Raw genomic sequence first — 18,409 nt, 5'->3', positions numbered from 1 at the left:
AGATACTTGGGATCATAGGGGAAAGGTGTTTTAGGTTATAGTGTTGTGAATTAATACTGTCTAAAATAACTTTATATTTATCAGACTTAAAATGTGCTGATCAATATCTCTTAATTGCATGTTCAAAATTCCTAGAATTGTACATAAAACATATACTGTAAGTAGATGGACGCACTTGGACTGAAACTGTTCACTGCCCCTCCCCACTCCTTTCACTACCATCAGTGAAAGACTGAGCAAATGTATGGGTCCTATACCATATCCTGAAGGCTCTCATACTTGAGCTCTGTTGGAGCAATGCGGGAAGCAAATTTCAGACAAGGGACCTCCACTGAATTCATGGTACAAGCAATCCCAGATATCTAGATCTAGATACTGTGAACAAGAGTACCTTAACTGATCTTTGCTGTGCAGTAGTGCATAGGGTGAGATGTCTCTTGGGTAGCTAGGATCAAACTATTTACAGCGCTATACTTCAGTGTCAGTGACTTCAGTTGCATCAAGAAATTCATCGGAGTGAGCAGTAATTAAAACAGTATTACTGATATATATAAATACCTGATCATGTTTGTTTTACTCTGTATTAAATGATCCAGTATATTTCTTTTGGAGTTCACGTTTGATCATTAACTTTTATCCCTTTGTCTAAGTTTTGGAGAAGAATCTGAGAGCACTTTTCAAATATATCTGGTTTTTCCCTCAATGAGTATCACGAGCATCATGGCCTAAATCTTTAAAAGTTACTAGTGGTTTTATGTGCCTTAGTTCTGGGGCTGATTTTTCAGAGGATGGGTGTTCAGCACTTCTAAAAATCCAGCCCCTGTTAGGAGTCCCAATCTGGATTTTTTTTTAATGAACGTATACAATGTTTCAAACATATCTGGATACAATTTCTTATTCTGTTTAATATGGAAAAGATTTTCTTCCTGTCCTAAATTTTCTATAAGATTCAAGGTAATAGTAAAATACAGTTCTGCCTGTGTAACAGTGTCTTTTATATTCTACATTGAAACAATATAAGCAAAGTCTGTGATATGCAGTGATTGTATATTATCTTGTTTCTTGTGTACCTTATAATTATACACTTAAGTTTAATTTCTCTGTTTTGCAATCACTGATCCATCCAGGACCTGCTTTCCTGTCTTTTTCTTTCCGAGTCCTGCATCATGTTAGGTAACAACAATATTGAAAAAAAATTAATGCAACTTTCTAGCAAAACAGATGGTGGAGAAACAGAGAGAGAAATCTGAGGAATCCACTTTTACTTTCTCATGGTTCAATCCCCTAGTATCTAGTGGAAGGAGAATTGGCTATTGGACTAATAAGCCACTAGGACTTGAAAACATGTTCTCTGCATATGGAACTTCAAGACATTTCTTGTTAGAATCTTCTGTATGGCATCTTGTAAACCAGAAAGAAGCTTTGCTTGTGCTGGTGATCAGTGGCAAACGAGACATTTTGTTTCAGACAGCTCCATTTCCCTTGCTTTGTTGTTGCTGCTTTTCTCTAATCTCAGATCAGATCACAATGCTTTCCCTGATGGTCTTGTGTGACCTGCAGGGTGGTGTGTCATGATAGCTTTGGTAAGCCCTTATCAGTGAAGGCTGCTCCAGTTATGCAGTGTCTATCTCAAGTTCCCAAACTTGATTCACAGCTTGTTCAGGGTAAGCCCCTGGCAGGCCGCGAGACACTTTGTTTACCTGAGCATCTGCAGGTACGGCCGCTCGCAGCTCCCAGTGGCCGTGGTTCGCCGTTCCCAGCCAATGGGAGCTGCAGGAAGCGGTGGGCCGGCCCGCACCACTTCCTGTAGCTCCCATTGGCCGGGAACAGCAAACCATGGCCACTGGGAGCTGCGAGCGGCTGTACCTGCAGATGCTCAGGTAAACAAAGTGTCTTGTGGCCCGCCAGGGGTTTACCCTGGACAAGCCGCGATCCAAGTTTGGGAACCCTTTGTTTATCTTGAAACACATCCAGCATGTTTGTTACCCACTGCTATAGACTGGCTATCAGCAGCACTTCGATATTCCAGTTTTGTCTATCTGAAAGTGGATATCTCCATTGGTGTATATGTACATCTGGATATTTTTAAAGAAGTAATTATCTGTCTCTAAGTTTTGAACATGCCTGGTTCTCAATATATTTTAATTGTATTAAAAGCAATTTCTGATGAGACATTGACCAATAGCAAATAAGTAAAGAGCACTGTTTTTGCTTGGGGGAATGGAGATGGTAATAGTGAAGCAGCCATTGCATTTGATTAATTTTGACCTTTATGTTCTAAAAGTTGAATTTGGTACCTTCAGATTATGCAAACTGCTAGGACAAAACCTGTTCCAAGTTGTTACAAACTTCTAACAAGAAATGCCTTCCTTCTTTTCAGCAATTAAATAACCACAAACCTCTTACTAAATCCAGATGAAAGAAGAATCTCTTATATATGTGGTTTCAGATAATCAAATCAGGCAAGCACCAGACAGGACCACTAGATTCTTAGGACTTTTGCAGAGTAGACAAAGAACAATGGCTTTAATGTAAAGCTGGTCCTTAAAATAGAATTAGACTTAAATTTCAATTTTAACTGTCTATTTTAAGAGGCAAAGTAACCATAAACTATATAATCACTTAAATGTCAATCCGATCCCCTGTCCCATCCTGGCCAGGTCAATATTTTGAATCATGTCATTGTACATGTTTAGTTGAGTTAAAATGTCAAACACAAAATAAGAATCTGACTTCCTTAATTGATGTGATTAACTTCATTTCATATAACATTATTGTACCATTTGATTCACTCAGATGTCTATGATTCTGTTTAAAGAGAGATGCCATTATGATAGACTGGGGTCACCACTATATGTAGTGGTGGTTCCCCACATTCCAAAGATTTTTTCATTCCATTTTGTAAATCTGGCTGTCCAGAACTCTGGACCCATACACAACTTTTTATAGAAAATTTTAAATCCATATCAGCAGAAGATACTCCACTAAAACTCTCCCCTTTGAACCGTCTAACCTACTCTCCAGTGCAAGACTGAGATGACATTGTATGTCATGCAAAAAGCTCTGTGTCAGACCAAGTAGTGTTCTAAATGTTGTAGTTAAGATATCAAAGCTTTTTATTATTTTACAAGATATGTTAAAAGAGCAAAGAATGAATTCACTATATGTACATTGTAAACAAGAACAAACACTCGGAACATGTGGAAGATCCTAGAAAGCATGTATTTCAATTACTGTACTAAAGAGTTTTAAACCCCTTTTAGAAAAGTCTTTTATTATTTTACAGATATGAGCTCTGATTCAGACCTCATATGTGTAAGCAAATGGGTCAGCCTATGTGTGGATCCAATGGCACGATTGGAGCCTGAAAATGGAATAATTTAACTATACTGTTAATGAGAATTATACTCTGCTATGCTTGACACAGCCTCTGTTTCCTTGTTCTTAATTTTTTTAAATGACCGAAACAAATGTTCTTATAAAACTATAAGAAACAAAAGAAATATTACTTTGTTCTTTCAAATGTTTCTGGAATTACAATGACATCTAGAGTCCAAAGTAGCTTATTCACAAGTTATTACCAAAGAGTTTGAGAGAAATACACCTTTGTTTTTATTTTCCAAAGTACATAAAACCTCACTAATTCACCCTAACACAAAGTTATTGTGGAGTTCAAAATTTTATGAATTGACAAGCAGAAATCTTACTAATAAGTTAATCATAGTGCATTACAAAACATACTCTGTTCATTTGTACTTTAATATTTATACTTCACTAGTAGGTATTTTGTAATGAGTGTTATAAAGAAATGCTTTCTTATCTAATTAATCTGTGAAACTCACTCCTATGTGTATCATTGAGGCAAAAAGCTTAGGGTTTAAAAAAGGATTTGATATTTATACAAATAAGAATAACTTTAGTTACTAGAATAAAAATGTATAAGATACCATGCTTGAAGAGAGAAGCAGCTAGCCATTAATTGCTTGGGATTAGGAAGAAAGTTTATTAGACATGTTGCTCTATATTTGTCCATTATGTAATGTGGATTTTTGTGCATTTTAAAACCTTCCTGTGAAATATTTGGTACTTGCCTATGTAGGCGACACTGGACTAGACAGATCTCTGCTTTGCTCCAGTCTGGCAGTTCCAGTGTTCTTAAGTTGCAAAATGTTAGATGAGGCCTCACTACGGGACACAATTAACTCTTTGCTGAAAGGATGGGTGAGACCAGCAGGTATCTTGTAAGATTCTTGAGGTGTGCAGATTAGCTAAGTGAGAACTGGTGAAGCGTGACTGTAGTCCAACAGTCTAAGTTATATCCAGTTCTGTGCAGATGCACAAAGGGAAGAAGGAGAGGGTTCATAGAATGCCCTTCATGTCCTTGTAGAGACTGGGTGTCATTCTAATGGGGAATGAGGCACTGCTTCTGGCTAGCACTTGGGGATACTGTCTGCATAACACATATACATATAAACATTGAAAGAAGAGCAGTCCTTGGATTGACATGTAGACTAAGCTACCTTCCTAACCTGCCATACGGTCCCTCTGGATCAGTTTTGACATTACATTAGTGTGTATGCTTTTATATTGCCTATTTTTTGTACCTGTTCTGCGTACAGCCAGCCAGATTCTCCTCTTACTCTGGTCTAAATCCTGAGTTACTATTGACATCAGTGGTAGTTATAGCTGATTTACACCAATGTGAGAGCAGAATTTGACCTCAAGGCATCATTTTCTTTTTGTGCCTATCACAAACCTTTCAGAAGCATTAAATTCACAAAAGAAATTAAAAAAAAAATTATGTGTAGAACTAACCCTAAATATGAAAATTTCCATGAAGTATTAGTAGTTCTTAATGGAAAATAAAGTCCTTTTACAATATTTTTATTTTTCAGAGGGAGAGGGCTTGGTAATGTTAAACATAGGACTGTAATAATTAATATTCACACTTTAGCTGGAATACTGTCATTTGTATTTGATGATCTATTTGCAAAACACTTTAAAAAAAAAAGCACTGCTCAGTGAGGATTCATATTTTTTTTAGCAAGGTACGACTCTTTCAGAAAATTAATTTTTGAAGTCTCAGACATGTTCAGTTGTATTTCACATAAAGGATCTTGAGTATGTGTGTACTTTGAATTTTATCATCTGTTTTGATAGATGGTGTCATCTGGTTCCAAACACTCCTGCAAAAAAAAAATATAAGTATATATTGTAAAAGGTTACAATGTTTGTGTAATAGTTGGCTTTCTAAAAAGATTTCCTCAGTGGGGCAAACTTCCTTTCCTTTGCTACTGCTGAAGAATACTTCCCCCTTCCTTCTGTCCGTTATCCAGATGCCTTCATACCTGTGGCATCTGCAGGATTCTTAACCTTTTTCGTTCACTGTTGACTACCCTGAATACAGCTCCCAGGGGAGCACAAAGAGTCAGCAGGACAGTCATGTTTACATTATGTGTATGCCCACATCTGCCAGGTCCTGGATTACATCAGTAGGGGTTTGATGGCTTTATGGAGGGCAGTTATAGAGGAAAACTGTCAGGGGTAAGAATATTAAAATACAGGCTTTATGGGAGGGCAAGTGTTTGACCTGTCAGTGCTGAATGCCTGTTTCATTTTTGTACTTCATCTGGGAAGTGTATGTTCTGCTCCCTGATTAGAATAAGAAAGGAGCTGTTTTGCTTGTGCAGTGTAGATTCAAGAGTAGTTTTCTTAACTTGAAAGTGGTGAGTTTTTCTACAATAGTTCTCCTGTAACTTACATGGCATATGCAAAATACACTATGATTTGGTTAAAAAATGTTGTTATAAATTTGGGAGGATGAAATAACTTTCATTCTGTGATACAAAACCATGAAGTATTCTGTATCTGTTGCGTATATTACAATAAGTGTTTTAGGAATGTTTGAGGTTTTTAAAAACTTTTTATTGTAACTTTTTGTAACTCTCCACTTGTAAAGCCATGTGCCTTCATTACCATGGGTCCAACTATTCAGCGCTCAGAGGGGGAGAGAAATTAAAATGCCTCCAAAAGTGAACTGCAATGTTTTTCTATACCTAAAATATGTCATGGCTTTAAAGACTGGCATCTCAGGCCTTCTCAGACATAAAATGAGTTCAAAATCCCTTTGGAAAGAGGGGTATCTCCACTCCGCAACAGTATGTAGATCCCAATTTAACCCTGCTGGGATGCACAGTATTGGACTTCTGAAACTTTTAGCATTGTAAGTATAGAAAAGCTATTGCTGGTTCAGGACTAAATCTTGCCAATCCTGACACTCAGACAGCGAAGAAGTCTAGTTCTGTAGAAAATGTAATATAGTTCTGAAATTTGCTTCTCCATTTTTTCCACATACAATGAACTACAGTAAATAGCCACAAGATTTTGGAAACCCCCTTTTCATGTTACTCATTACTCACAGGCTGATGATGGTCTTCAGCATATCTCTTCTTGTACAGTTCTTGTACAATTGCTCGACAAACTGTTCGCCCACTCGTATTTTTCTGCAGTGGTTAAAATGTGGTTAACAACAATTTTACATTAGAGACAGATTTGGAAAAATGCACTTGCCTCTATGATATATCTTTGCTAATTTCTTTTTTTTTTTTAACTTTTTAAAATTTAATCAAGGTGTCACCACAACTTCAAAACAGTAAGTTTCGTGGCCAAAGGGAGCCCTGGCTGTAGAACAGTAATGATTTCTCACTGTCGAGTTAAATTCCTTCTTTAACTTGTGGATTTTTTTTTTTTCCAAGAGGGTGTTGCAGTATATATTCTAAACAGGATTTAAGTATGGTGGAACCCATGTAAAGCCAAAGCCACCATCCAAGGGACCAGGAAAAATCAGTTGCATGGCAGAGGTTGGCTTTTTAACTATAGTTCAAACATGGTTTACTTGTAATCTCGATGTTACTGAAAAGCCATCACTTAAGACAAGAAGTTGCCTGTTGGAGGTGGCCCTTAGCTTAGTTCTCACTGTCCAATTAGCCAAAAAGGACCGATGAACAGAAACTTTAAAGCTTGGGGCAGAGGTCACTTGCTAGATCATCTGGGCATATCTTACTTAATCAGTTCCCTGCCATTATAGGGGACCTGGGCATTGGTGCATCTTGGTCTCTCCTGTTTTCTGCCTGTGGCACATAACAGCCTAGTCTCCTGAAGGATGTAATACTTTGATATAATTCTAGTTGTTGGGGTTGGTGTGGGAGTGGCTAGGTGGTGTTGGTGACCGTCTCATCTTTAAACTCCGACTCTAAATTCAGCAAATAGTTTTCTATAAATCTTCAGCACTGGAGCCCTTAATCACTTACATCTACAACTTCCAGCCCAGGTAACCCCTTTGTCTGAGCCTTCAGTTAGCCAATTTAATGTCCCCGGAAGTGTTCAAGGTTATATTTAAAAAACAAAAAATCTATGAATCAAAGACACCCAAGACAAGTTAAGTGAATATTAACATACATGGTGCTCTCCTTTCACATCTCCTTTCCTGGTTTTCTTTACCAGTTTGGATTTTGACTGCAAAACAAAAATCAACTTTATTTACATAGCCCTCCATGCCAAATAATAACTGAAGAGGTACTGTAGCAAAATGTATTGCCTGCTCATAACATTTAGGGATATCTCATTATTTATCGAGTTCATTTAAGGGTTCCAAATATTGATGATTGTTCTAAAAACAAAAACACACAAAAAACCACCACACTTTCTTAATAAAGACCAATGTCAGTGTCTTCAATAACTGGGTGCATTTTAAACATGCAAACCTCCTCTCTCTGGTTCTGGGGGAGCTTTTCCAAGTTTAGGATGCCCTGTAACCCTCCTCCAACTCCCTTTTCCATGCATCCTACAATATTTTGAATAGGACTTCATTATGTAAGTAAGAGTATTGCCTGAAATAATTTCATTGCACTTGGCATTTAGTGTTATATAAATTTCATTATTTGTTTATCAATGGACATTAATCCATGGAGCTTGCAACCTGTGTATTTGGTAGTAATGCTCTTTATTTGATAACTATTTTTCTTTCAAAATATTTGAATCTTATCATATTTTTGTATTTTTGATAGTCTGTCTCATTTACAAAGTGACTTCTGGCAATATATACCAAACTTGCTGTAAATTGTTCCAAGGATAGTTTGGTTTCTGCTGCTTTTCTCTTGAAACTCTCTCTAAAAAAAAAAAAAAATCGGTAAGTGATGTGTGTGAGATGTAATGAGTATCTAATCTGAATCTATGTGTGAGAGTCTGCAGATGCATATGAGATGTAATCATCAACCACAACCTTTGTAAAACTCGTTTGCTGTCTGTGATGCAAAAGTAATTAAAATCCATGATGACCCTTGGATCCTGAGGAAAACATTAAAGCTATTGAGAAGTCAGAATGAAAACAACCAAATAAGAAAAGTCAAAATTAAACCCACCTTATAGAATATAAAGATTGCAAGTATGGCAGTGCTGTATAGAAACAGCAAAGATGAGAGGACTATCATGGGGATGTATTCTTCAGTGCTGTACTTCTCAGACCCTTTAGTCATAATAAAAAATTGTTAGAATAATGGGAACCTGTTCTATTTTGATCATATTCTTAGTAAGAATAATATTTGTATTATAACCACTTTCATCTGAGGAACTCACTTGATAAGGGTCACTAGACTCAAACAGCTGGGGACTGGAGAGCCCTTGATTTGGGATTTTGTTTTCTTCCCACCATAGCCCTCTTCTGGTCTAAAATCTAACTTTTAAGTAACAAGTATGAAGAAGGCTCATGTGTTTGTTCAGACGTTAGCAGTGTGAGTGGTGGGGTGAATGCAGGGAGAGTATGGAACTCGGTTGGGGAGAGAGAGTCCATTAGTTAGGGTTTTGGTTTTTTTAACTTTTGTACATATTTCTAGAGCTTGTTATTGAAGCACATGTAACCAGAAATTTAGTTAATTAAGCCTCCTCATCCCTGTGAATATCTTTATCCCTGTTACATAGGTGGAGATACTAAAGACACCAAAGTAAAATGATTTGCTCAAGTTCACACAATGAATCAGTGGCAGAGAATCAGCCCAGAGTCCCAGAATCCTGCTCTGTCTGCTAGACACAGTCCCTCCTGAATATGGCAGTTTCTCAACAGAAGCCATTTACTTGTTTGTGACTATTACTGTTGGTGTATGATTTATTGTGTGCCAGTCCCAAAACCCTCCATGAAGCTTGACATGGAGTATTTGTATGTTCAGTTTTGACAGTTAACAAAAAGGAAAATACAGCATCCAATCTCCTGGATTACTATAGAACATCTCTGAAGGGTCACTTGCATTACATGATAGTACAGCATCTGGTTAGTAAACCATACAAAGTTGCTGATTTTTAGCTTTGTTAACAAAGTATCTCCCTAGTTGATCTTAATTCTGCACCTGGAACTCCAGTTCATGTCAGTTTGACTTTAACACACATACCCAGAGTATGACATTGGGTCTTATTTGCTGTTCAAATTGATAGATTACTGGAAACCTTGTTGATTTTACTATTAACGTACCATATTTTGCAAGTGTAAATAATTAGAAATATGTAGAAAACAAAATAATGTATTTTTTTACGATTGTTCATAGGAAGTAGTGACTGACCTCTTTTCACCAATATCGTTCCTCCCCCGGTTTGCTTGGATGTGTGTGTATCTGAATCTGAAAATGCTATTCCACAGATATAAATGGCACTGTCATTTACAGTCAGTTTGTTGATCTGAAGTAAAACATTATGATCGGACAGTGATTCAATCACTTGGAACTTCTCTATGCATTGAGGTGTACACAAAGCCTCATGTGTAAAATCATTATAGCGAAACCATAGCATTTGAGGGGAGCCATGACATCCGGAAGCAGAGAAACTGCATGTTACATTCACAGTGCTGACACTGTCGTCTACTTCCTTAAATTGGTGTTGTTTTACGGTAACTTTGCAGGTATCTACAACATGACCTGTTGAGAATAAACACATACTTGATTGAGAGAGGATTTAAGAGTAAGGGATGTTGCAAATTAAATATGTGACCTTGAATTTAGAAAGGGGGGAAGAGAGAGAAAGCGGTGATATTTCCACCGTGGGACCTCTTTCGGTTGTTTTCATTAAGTTTCTTCTTAGAAGATTGCCTCATGGGCTAAATACTATTTGAACTTTATTCATTATTTTTCATATACATAGGAAAATATGAATGTGATTGCTAACTGATCATGGGTTTCACACGTCAGCAGTGCCACTTGCTGATACTGACATTTTAAAATTAAGCAATATACAGAAAAAAGAAGGCAAGGGAAGGTTAAACACGAAAGAGAACTTCAATTAAGGAACTGAATCACCAGCAAATTACAAGTTTTGTTTACTATAACTGTTATGACAAATGCATTTTTTTACCAAGACCTTATAGAAATAAATAACTTTAATAAACTTAAATATGACAAAATAATTATATCAAAGTAATGGTTAAATACCTAAAATTTAGATAATTGGAATGGAGACTCTAGAAATGAGAGATTGCTAAACCAACATTTTTTATTTTGTTTTACTTTCAAGAAAGTATTTAGCAAACAAATTACAAAACAAAAAATAAGTTGAAGTGGACTCATCTTTGATCAGATTTGGATTATTACAAATTATGTATTGTATGTAATCAATACAATAAAAATGTAAAGTTAGGGTAGCATAGAATGTTACTACTTAATATTGTCTGGATTAGGGTAACCAGATGTCCTGATTTTATAGGGACAGTCCCAATATTTGGGGCTTTTTCTTATATAGGGGCCTATTACTCCCCACCCCCGGTCCTGATTTTTTCACACTTGCTGTCTGGTCACCCTAGTCTGGATACTTGTGTGACTCTTCATCTTTGTACTGTCCGAGCTCCTGGTGGACCAAATGCAGGCAGGTTGAGTTCATAGGGGTTCCACAGGAACAGAGAGAGGGCATTCTCTTTCTTTTTTTTCTGTGCCACAAAGCAGCAGCAGAGCCACCCCATGGTCACAACTGTTTCCTTGAGGCTGCAGTAGCCCTAGCAGCTGCTGCACTCCCACTCTGTGAAAGGTACTGATTGGCTGGTACAGTATATCCACCAAGTAGCTAATCTCTCTGTCCCTGCCCTAAGCCCACTGTTCACTGGGTTGGAGGATGCCCCTATGGAGCAGAACTCTGTGACTTGCAGCTGATGCAGACACCATGTGCTGGATTCCCAGAAACTTCCTCTTACCAACTCCGTAGAGCATACCTGCAGCCATTTTGCTGCATCTGGGGTCTGCTATACAAGAGGCAGAGGATTTGGACTGATGGTCATAGGTTATGAGGGCATTTTGTATAATCCTTTGGAAGAACAATCTTTCATTAATATTCATTTGATTAGGAAACTTTATGAAGACAGCAGAAATTAGCTAACTCCAAAGCAGAATTTTTTCCTGCCCCTCTTATCTTACAGACTTGTTCCAAATGAGAACACTGCATTTTCAATCTTATTTGTAAGAAATACATATGAATCTTTTAAAACAGGTGAAGAAGACAGTAAATTGGGGGGGAAAAAAAAGTCTTACCAACATAGTATAGAATCCAGTTGAATTCCAACAGTAGCACGACTTTGCATTTATTGAAAGTTGCCATTTCTTTGTGTGTTTGTCCAGAAATGTTTCTGCTCAAAAAAAGAGGAAGTTAATTAGGAAACTTTAGGAGTTACATAATGCTCTAAATTTCATGCTCAGACACTTCCTACTTGCATATATTTACAGGAATTAAACATTGTGTTCAGTAAATTTCTTAAAGATACAGTATGTATTTAAAACATAATCAATTACATTTTTCAGTTAGATGGGATTGGTAAAAATCTATTTTTTTTGACAGCGAGTTGTTTTTTTTTTTTTTAATTTTAAAACTACTACATTGCTCGATTGCTTCTGATGATTTCATTGGCTATAACAAATGACAACTTTATTTTTTATTATATAAAATTATCCAGAACTCCATTTCTTCTTTGAGAGGACCCTAAACAAATAATCCTTCTCTTCTCACTTATCAAAATGGCCCTTGAATGAACAGAAGTTCTGTAGATGCTGTTCCACAGGACCCACTTAGGATTTCTTTCCTAGTTTGGTGTGGAGTCTCTTGAGGTGGATTTTTGGGGGGAGGGGCTAAGGGATTGATTTTGGTTTTTAGCTAGTAGTATGACCACAGTATTCCTGAAGAATTCATAACAAATTATGGTTGTTAGCGTCTGGCTTTATTTATTATAACTAATTGAAGCCAGTTCCAGCACGGAAGTATGACAGATAAGTATGAGAAGGCATTTTAATGTTAGCCAAGATTTTAGAGTTTCTCAGACTACATCTGCCAAATTTGAGTTTCACTAGATGATCTTACTATTGTTAGTCAAATAGTTATTTGGTCAAGTGGGCCTGCACATAGAACTATTAGTAGAGGATTTAAAAAAATCTGAGCTTTGTGGGTGGCAACCCTCTCTATACTCAAACAAGACCCCTGAATATTGTGGTCTTCAGGTAGACCTGGAAAATGCTCTACCCACCATGTGTTGGGTAATATGGATCATAAAGTCCGAAATGGAATGTAAGCAGCATAGCATGCTTTCTTTAAGAGACTGCCATACATTGAAAAGGATCCTTTTAAAATTTAAATACAATTGTTTTGTTTTCTCAGTAGGTGGCAAGTGGGAAAAACCCTCAGAAGTTTTGGAAATCAAGGGGCAGACTTGGGAAGAACAGGTGAATAGCCTGCCAGAAGTTTTCAGAAAAGCTGGTTTTGCCATAGAGGCTTTCACCAGACTGCCATACTTATGTGAAGGTGATATGTATAATGACTACTATGTATTAGATGATGCTGTCTTCGTCCTCAAGCCCATGTAAGCGTATACGAAGTAGAAGTCTCCAGAGTCAAACCCAAGAAGCAGCCTCTGATAGAGGTGTCTGATTTATGATTACTTAATGGGAGGGAATTTTGGGATTGCCATTCTAAATAAATATCATGTAAGAATTTTAAAGGCCAAAATACTAATGTATTTCTTTGTAGTATCTTTAAAAAGGACAGTTTTTTTAAAACAGACTCTTCAGTTGAGAATTTTTACCAACTCTTAGCCCAACAATGCAGTCTGCATTCCAACATTAATGGAAGATATTTTTTATACTTAACTGCAGTAGGGATCATAACCAGACAAAAGCAGTAGTTATGATGATACATGAACCGATACACAGTATGGATTGTTCTTTAAGATATCAAGTGAAAATTGGCAATACAGCTGTCCATTCAGTTCAGAACATTGTTGAATATAGAGTTGGAATGGATATTCTTCCATGTTAAGAAGTTATTTTATCTCTGACTGTCATTCTTCAACACATCTTTTTAATCATGCTAATAAACTTTTTTTGAGATGACCTTTGCATTAATTTTTGTGTTCATTTATGTAAACATAGCCATGCTTGTTTGCACAAACTGTTAGGTATATAGAGAAAAGAACCTTGTAGCAGTACAACTGAATTCATTTAAAAGCATTTAACTATTGTGTAGAAGACTAATATAATCAAATATTAAAAAATCATTTTTGGAGGGGTTCTTCCATGTTCCTCTCTCATAAATCCTCCTTGCTTTTGCACACACCAATTTCCAGCGAAGGAGGGTTAGTCAGGACTTATGAAAGCTGTTCCTTAAACTGATGGATATGACAGACTTCCACAGGTTGAGCAAATTTTCTCCAAAGAATTCCAACTTAAGAACTAAGGTAGGAATTTTCACCTGAGATCCTCCATCACCACTTCCATATACACACACTTATGCTAGGATAATTACCTTCCCTGCAACATTGTTATGGTGTCTGTTTGGAGTCTTCCATATGCTTGATTGAACATTTAGTTTAAATTAAACAGTTTAATCTTCCCCTTCCAGGGAGTTTCACTGAAATTTTAATTTAATCTGCCCAAGAAGGGATCAGCTCCAGCTTTTTTTTTTTTTTTTTTTTTTTTTTTTTACATAGAAGCTCTTCCCAGTAGCTGTCTTTGACATGCTGGCTGTATGAATTGGAAGAGTCTCTGAACTAGATCGTGGCATGTAGACATAGCTTCTTGATAAGGGAAGTGTAGATATCCAGCCACCCTGGCAAGAGCTCTGGAAAGCACTGTACCTGCAGTAGCAATAATGCTTCCCTGAGGCTAAGGAGCACTGGAGGGGCATAGCTGGTGTGGCACCCCTGAGGAAGGTGTAGTACCCACTGTCCCTGGCCGCTTGTGCTGACCAGGGTGGGACCATGGCTCTTCTCCCTATCCCCGCTGGAGAAGATAGTGACACCAGCTCTATAAAGTCTTTCCACTTCAAAGCTGAGATGTTCAACACTACCTAGGGATTTTCATTAAGAGAAATTGGGTGTCTAAATTTTTCAGGTAGCTCACAAAATCTCAGTCTAAAGGTACAAGGACTGACACCGACATCACTGACACTGCAGACGATAGAAGTGGCTCCTTGCAGCCAGGCAGGGTCTGGGTACAGTCTTGTCCTATGTCACTATTGGATCTAATGCAGGCCACAGTTTGAAGATGCCTATTCTGCCAGCTTCCTCTTTGTTCTCAAGCATTGTGTGTTTTGGATTTCTACAGTTCAGGTTGATTTTACATTAAACTTATTTATAAATAAAGTTAGTTACTTTAGCAATAAAAGGATTTTGAAGTTTCAAGCCATTAAAACTGACTCACCCAACATCTGCCATCTCAGGCTTCACACCCTACCTGGGGAAAGCTGAAATAAAAGCTAAGCTGTTTTAATTGATTTAGGACCAAATTTTTTAAGGAAGTTAGGTGCCTAACGATGCAGAATTTTGACATGTAACTCCTACAGGTACCTATCTGCACCTTGAGGTGCCTAAACACCTTTTAAAATCTGGCCCTAGAAACTGGTTCCTGGTGGCCACAGATCATCTTAACTGCACAAGGCAAAATCTCACTTACAGTAGAACCTCATTTATCCAAACATCTGATTTGAAAGCCCCGATTTGCTGAAACTGGATTATGTTGCCCTGATATCATTTATGTGGGAAAGAATAGTTTGGATAATGAACTATATAGATTGTACTCATTAATATTCCTAATCATCTGGAATCTGATTGACATATAGGAAGACTATATATTGAGTTGTAAAAACAACAAGGCATCCTTGTGGCACATTAGAGACTAACAAATTTATTTGGGCATAAGCTTTTGTGGGCTAGAACCCACTTCATCAGATGCATGAAGTGGAAAATATAGGAACAGGCATAAATTACATGAAAGGATGGGGGTTGCCTTACCAAGTTTGAGGTCCATCTAATGAGATAAATCAATTAACAGCAGGATACCAAGGGAGGAAAAATAACTTTTGAAGTGGTAATGAGTGGCCCATTACAAACAGTTGACAAGAAGGTGTGAGAAATAGTAGGGAGAAATTAGTATTGGGGAAATTAGGTTTAGGCTTTGTAATGACCCAACCACTCCCAGTCTTTATTCAGACCTAATCTGATGGTATCCAGTTTGAGTTGTATAATACTAATTTTAATAAACCTGATACAATACCCCTCAAATATTTAATTGTATCAAAAGGAAACTTTTGTTTCTAAGGTACATGGGACTTCTGGCTCTGACTGGTAGCTGCACTGTAATATAGTATAATATAGTAAAAACAGATTTGTCTGTTTTTCAGAGCCATGTTTTCATTGCTGGTTGAGACCAGAACTGCCACATCAGAATGCCTCAGAGGAGGATTATCTGAGCTTTGTTTGAAATGCTAGTTAAGTAGAGTTGTTTTTTTTTTCAAATATGAAAAATTGCAGTTTAAAGTATATTGTGTGTTAGGAAAAGAGCTAGTGGAGGATTGCACAGTTCAGAGGCTGGATAATGAGAGGCAGCAGCCTTTCACCTCCTAGGTCATTATTTAATGGTTCTAGAACTATAGTAATCTTACTTCTTGAACATCTAATTTTGAGAGCAGCATTGGTGAAAAATGTGACCTCTCAAATAAGGCAATTAAAAGTTCTCACTAACTTGGCACAATTCTTGACTATAATAAAAGGTGAACAAAAAGGCTAGCCATCTACTAAGCCAAGTTCAGGCATTTAGGATTTTGTATTTCATTGCAGCAATTAGCTGCTTCCCCAACACCAAATACAGATAGAGCAGCTGCATACCTTCTGCTGCAAATGGTGTGTCTAACTCTTGTGAGAGAACACAGAGCTCAGAACTCCGATATTAGCAAGTAAGTAAAAGAACGAGTAGAACCTCAGAGTTAGGAACACCTGGAGAATGGAGGTTGTTCCTAACTCTGAATTAAACGTTATGGTTGTTCTTTCAAAAGAGGACAAATGAACATTGACCTAATACAGCTTTGAAACTTGATTATGCAGAAGAAAAATGCTGCTGTTAACCATCTTAATTTAAATGAAAAAGGCACAGAAATCGTTTCCTTACCTTGTCAAATCTTTTTTTAAACTTTCCCTTTTTTGTTAGTTTACCTTTAACACAGTACTACACAGTATTTGCCTTTTCCCCCCTCTTTTCTCCGCTGCTGTCTGATTTGTACTTCCGTTCCAAATGAGATGGGTGGTTAGATCAGTTCCTAACTCTGGTGCTCATTACGCTGAGGTTCTACTGTACTGACTTATCTAGTGTCTTTTGTTGTTGGTTTTTAAGTCTAAACAAACTCAATTAGCGATTGGGAATCTTAAGCAGTTTCTAGACATTTCAGGCCACCTTTGTAATCTTTATGTAATTGTTCATTACCTTCACTTTTGTACCTTCCGTGTTGGAAAGGTTTCATTATACAACCTTAATGGCTATTAATTTTTTCCATGGAGTAGCAAATGTTTTGTAACAGTAATGAAGTCTTTTGTAAGGCTCTGGCTACGCCACACAGCATTTAGCTTTTAGCAAAGCATCTGCTGTTTAAATTTTGGCAGAGTAAAGGGGGTTGTGTACATTTTGGGGTGCGAATATTGGTAAAGTTAAAACTAGCAAGCTGCTTTTATATATATTAATGATGTGAAAGTGTCGCCCTTAACGTGTAATAAACAAACAGGGAGGCGCTCGGCTTCTAAATCGCTTCTAAATCGGGACAAAAGGCACTGTATAATAGATTATCATTCTGTCTACCTCTTCATTTTTGGTTCGTGTTCAAATAAGGGTTTTTATTGAATGGTTTGGGGAGCAAATTAAAACGGGTTAGAACAAGAGAAAAAGCTGTGAACGGGAAAAAGCAGCCCAGCCGCCGCTGAGTAGCCCGAGGTCCCCCGCTCCGAGGAACAGCGGAGGGCCCCGGTGCAGGTCACGGACACGGCGAGCCGGGCAGGGCTCAGCCCGCAGCAGCTCCCCTGCGAGGGAGCCGGCGCCAGCCCCCGGCCCGCCAGGCTGCAGCAGAGCGCCCTGGCTCCCGCCATCTCTGGGAGGCCGCCGCCTCCCTGCCCTCCTGGGCGAGCCCCGCGTCCGTGCCCTCCCCGGGGGGCGCCCAGTGCGGCGGAGCCGCCCGCCGCAGTAGCAGGTCAAGGAGCCAGCGGAGGCTGCCAGGGGATCCCCTGGGAGAGACCCATTGGCGCCAACTCCCTCCCTCCTCCGCCAGCCCCTCGCCCCTCCGTTCCCGTCCCCACTCAGCCTCCCGTCTCCACCCTCCTCCGCCGTCCAGCCCACGTCCCGCCCTCGCGCCACGCTCCTTTCCGAGGCGCCCCCGCCAGAGGGGCCGGTCAGCCGGGGCTGGCACTGGGGCCCTCAGCGCGGGAGGGAAGCCAGGACGTTGGAAGTTCCTCGGCTGGCGACGGCGACCCGGTGCTACTGGGATCCTCTGGTGCGGGAGGTGGGGAAAGTTCGTAGCGACGCGTTGAGGGGTGAGGGAGCGTCTTCACATACGGGAACATGCCCAGGTTTGGGGCACCTGTCTCCGGTTGTGTTCAGGCTGGGATTCTGGCTAAAGTCCAGTTGGGTAACCGTATTCGGCCGTCCTTAATGATAATTAATAATCATCCCCTCTCAGATCAGTCAGATAAGCAAGGTGTTTCTTCAGTTTCATCCCCACCCTGCTGGGTGGTGCGGCCATGCACTGTTTAGATGCCGGTCTGTTCCCGGCTGGGTCCTGTAGTGATCCCTCTATATAGTAGCTGCCGCTGGTAATAGTTTGCAAAGATTGCTGAACCGTTTGGATGAGTGATTCTCAAGTAGGGGTAGGTGTACCACTGCGGGCTTGCAGCGGAGGTCTTCTGGGGGTCCATCAGCACATCTAGATGTTTGCCTAGTTTTACAAGCTACATAAAAAGCACTAGCAAAGTCAGTACAAACTAAACTTTCATACTGACAATGACTTGTTTACACTGCTCTATATACTGTACACTGAAATGTAAGTGCAATATTAGTATTCCAGTTGATTTAGTTTATAATTATAT

General features: G+C 38.7%; 3 protein-coding genes across 5 annotated transcripts in view; 2 read left to right on the top strand and 1 right to left on the bottom strand.

The window, feature by feature from the left end:
- The window catches only part of METTL9 (methyltransferase 9, His-X-His N1(pi)-histidine), a 39,953-nt gene extending 26,553 nt beyond the window's left edge, over positions 1-13,400 (top strand). For both annotated transcript variants that reach the window (XM_048867162.2, XM_048867164.2), the window contains exon 5: positions 12,670-13,400. In XM_048867162.2, the coding sequence (XP_048723119.1) occupies positions 12,670-12,875 (206 nt within the window). In that variant the 3' untranslated portion in view covers positions 12,876-13,400. The remainder of the gene's footprint in view (positions 1-12,669) is intronic.
- Positions 5,023-16,885, bottom strand: IGSF6 (immunoglobulin superfamily member 6). 2 transcript variants are annotated; one of them, XM_048867167.2, is made up of 7 exons: positions 16,452-16,885; positions 11,556-11,650; positions 9,609-9,959; positions 8,421-8,524; positions 7,459-7,515; positions 6,420-6,503; positions 5,023-5,186 (listed from the first exon to the last, which is right to left on the bottom strand). In XM_048867167.2, exons 2-7 carry the CDS (start codon positions 11,620-11,622, stop codon positions 5,145-5,147), a joined length of 705 nt encoding a protein of 234 aa, XP_048723124.1. In that variant the 5' UTR covers positions 11,623-11,650; positions 16,452-16,885; the 3' UTR covers positions 5,023-5,144. The 2 variants fall into 2 exon arrangements, with proteins under 2 accessions (XP_048723124.1, XP_048723123.1); XM_048867166.2 differs by lacking the exon at positions 16,452-16,885 and having other exon boundaries at positions 11,556-11,653.
- An 814-nt stretch (positions 16,886-17,699) lies between these two features.
- OTOA (otoancorin) overlaps positions 17,700-18,409 on the top strand; it is a 59,060-nt gene continuing 58,350 nt past the window's right edge. The window contains exon 1 of the mRNA XM_048867116.2: positions 17,700-17,826. The gene's annotated coding sequence lies outside the window, so the exon portion shown is untranslated. The remainder of the gene's footprint in view (positions 17,827-18,409) is intronic.

This window comes from Caretta caretta, chromosome 10, assembly GCF_965140235.1.
Source record: "Caretta caretta isolate rCarCar2 chromosome 10, rCarCar1.hap1, whole genome shotgun sequence".
NCBI classification, from domain to species: domain Eukaryota; kingdom Metazoa; phylum Chordata; order Testudines; family Cheloniidae; genus Caretta; species Caretta caretta.
Note: the sequence above shows the minus strand (reverse complement) of the source record. Positions and strands in the feature narration are given on the sequence as shown.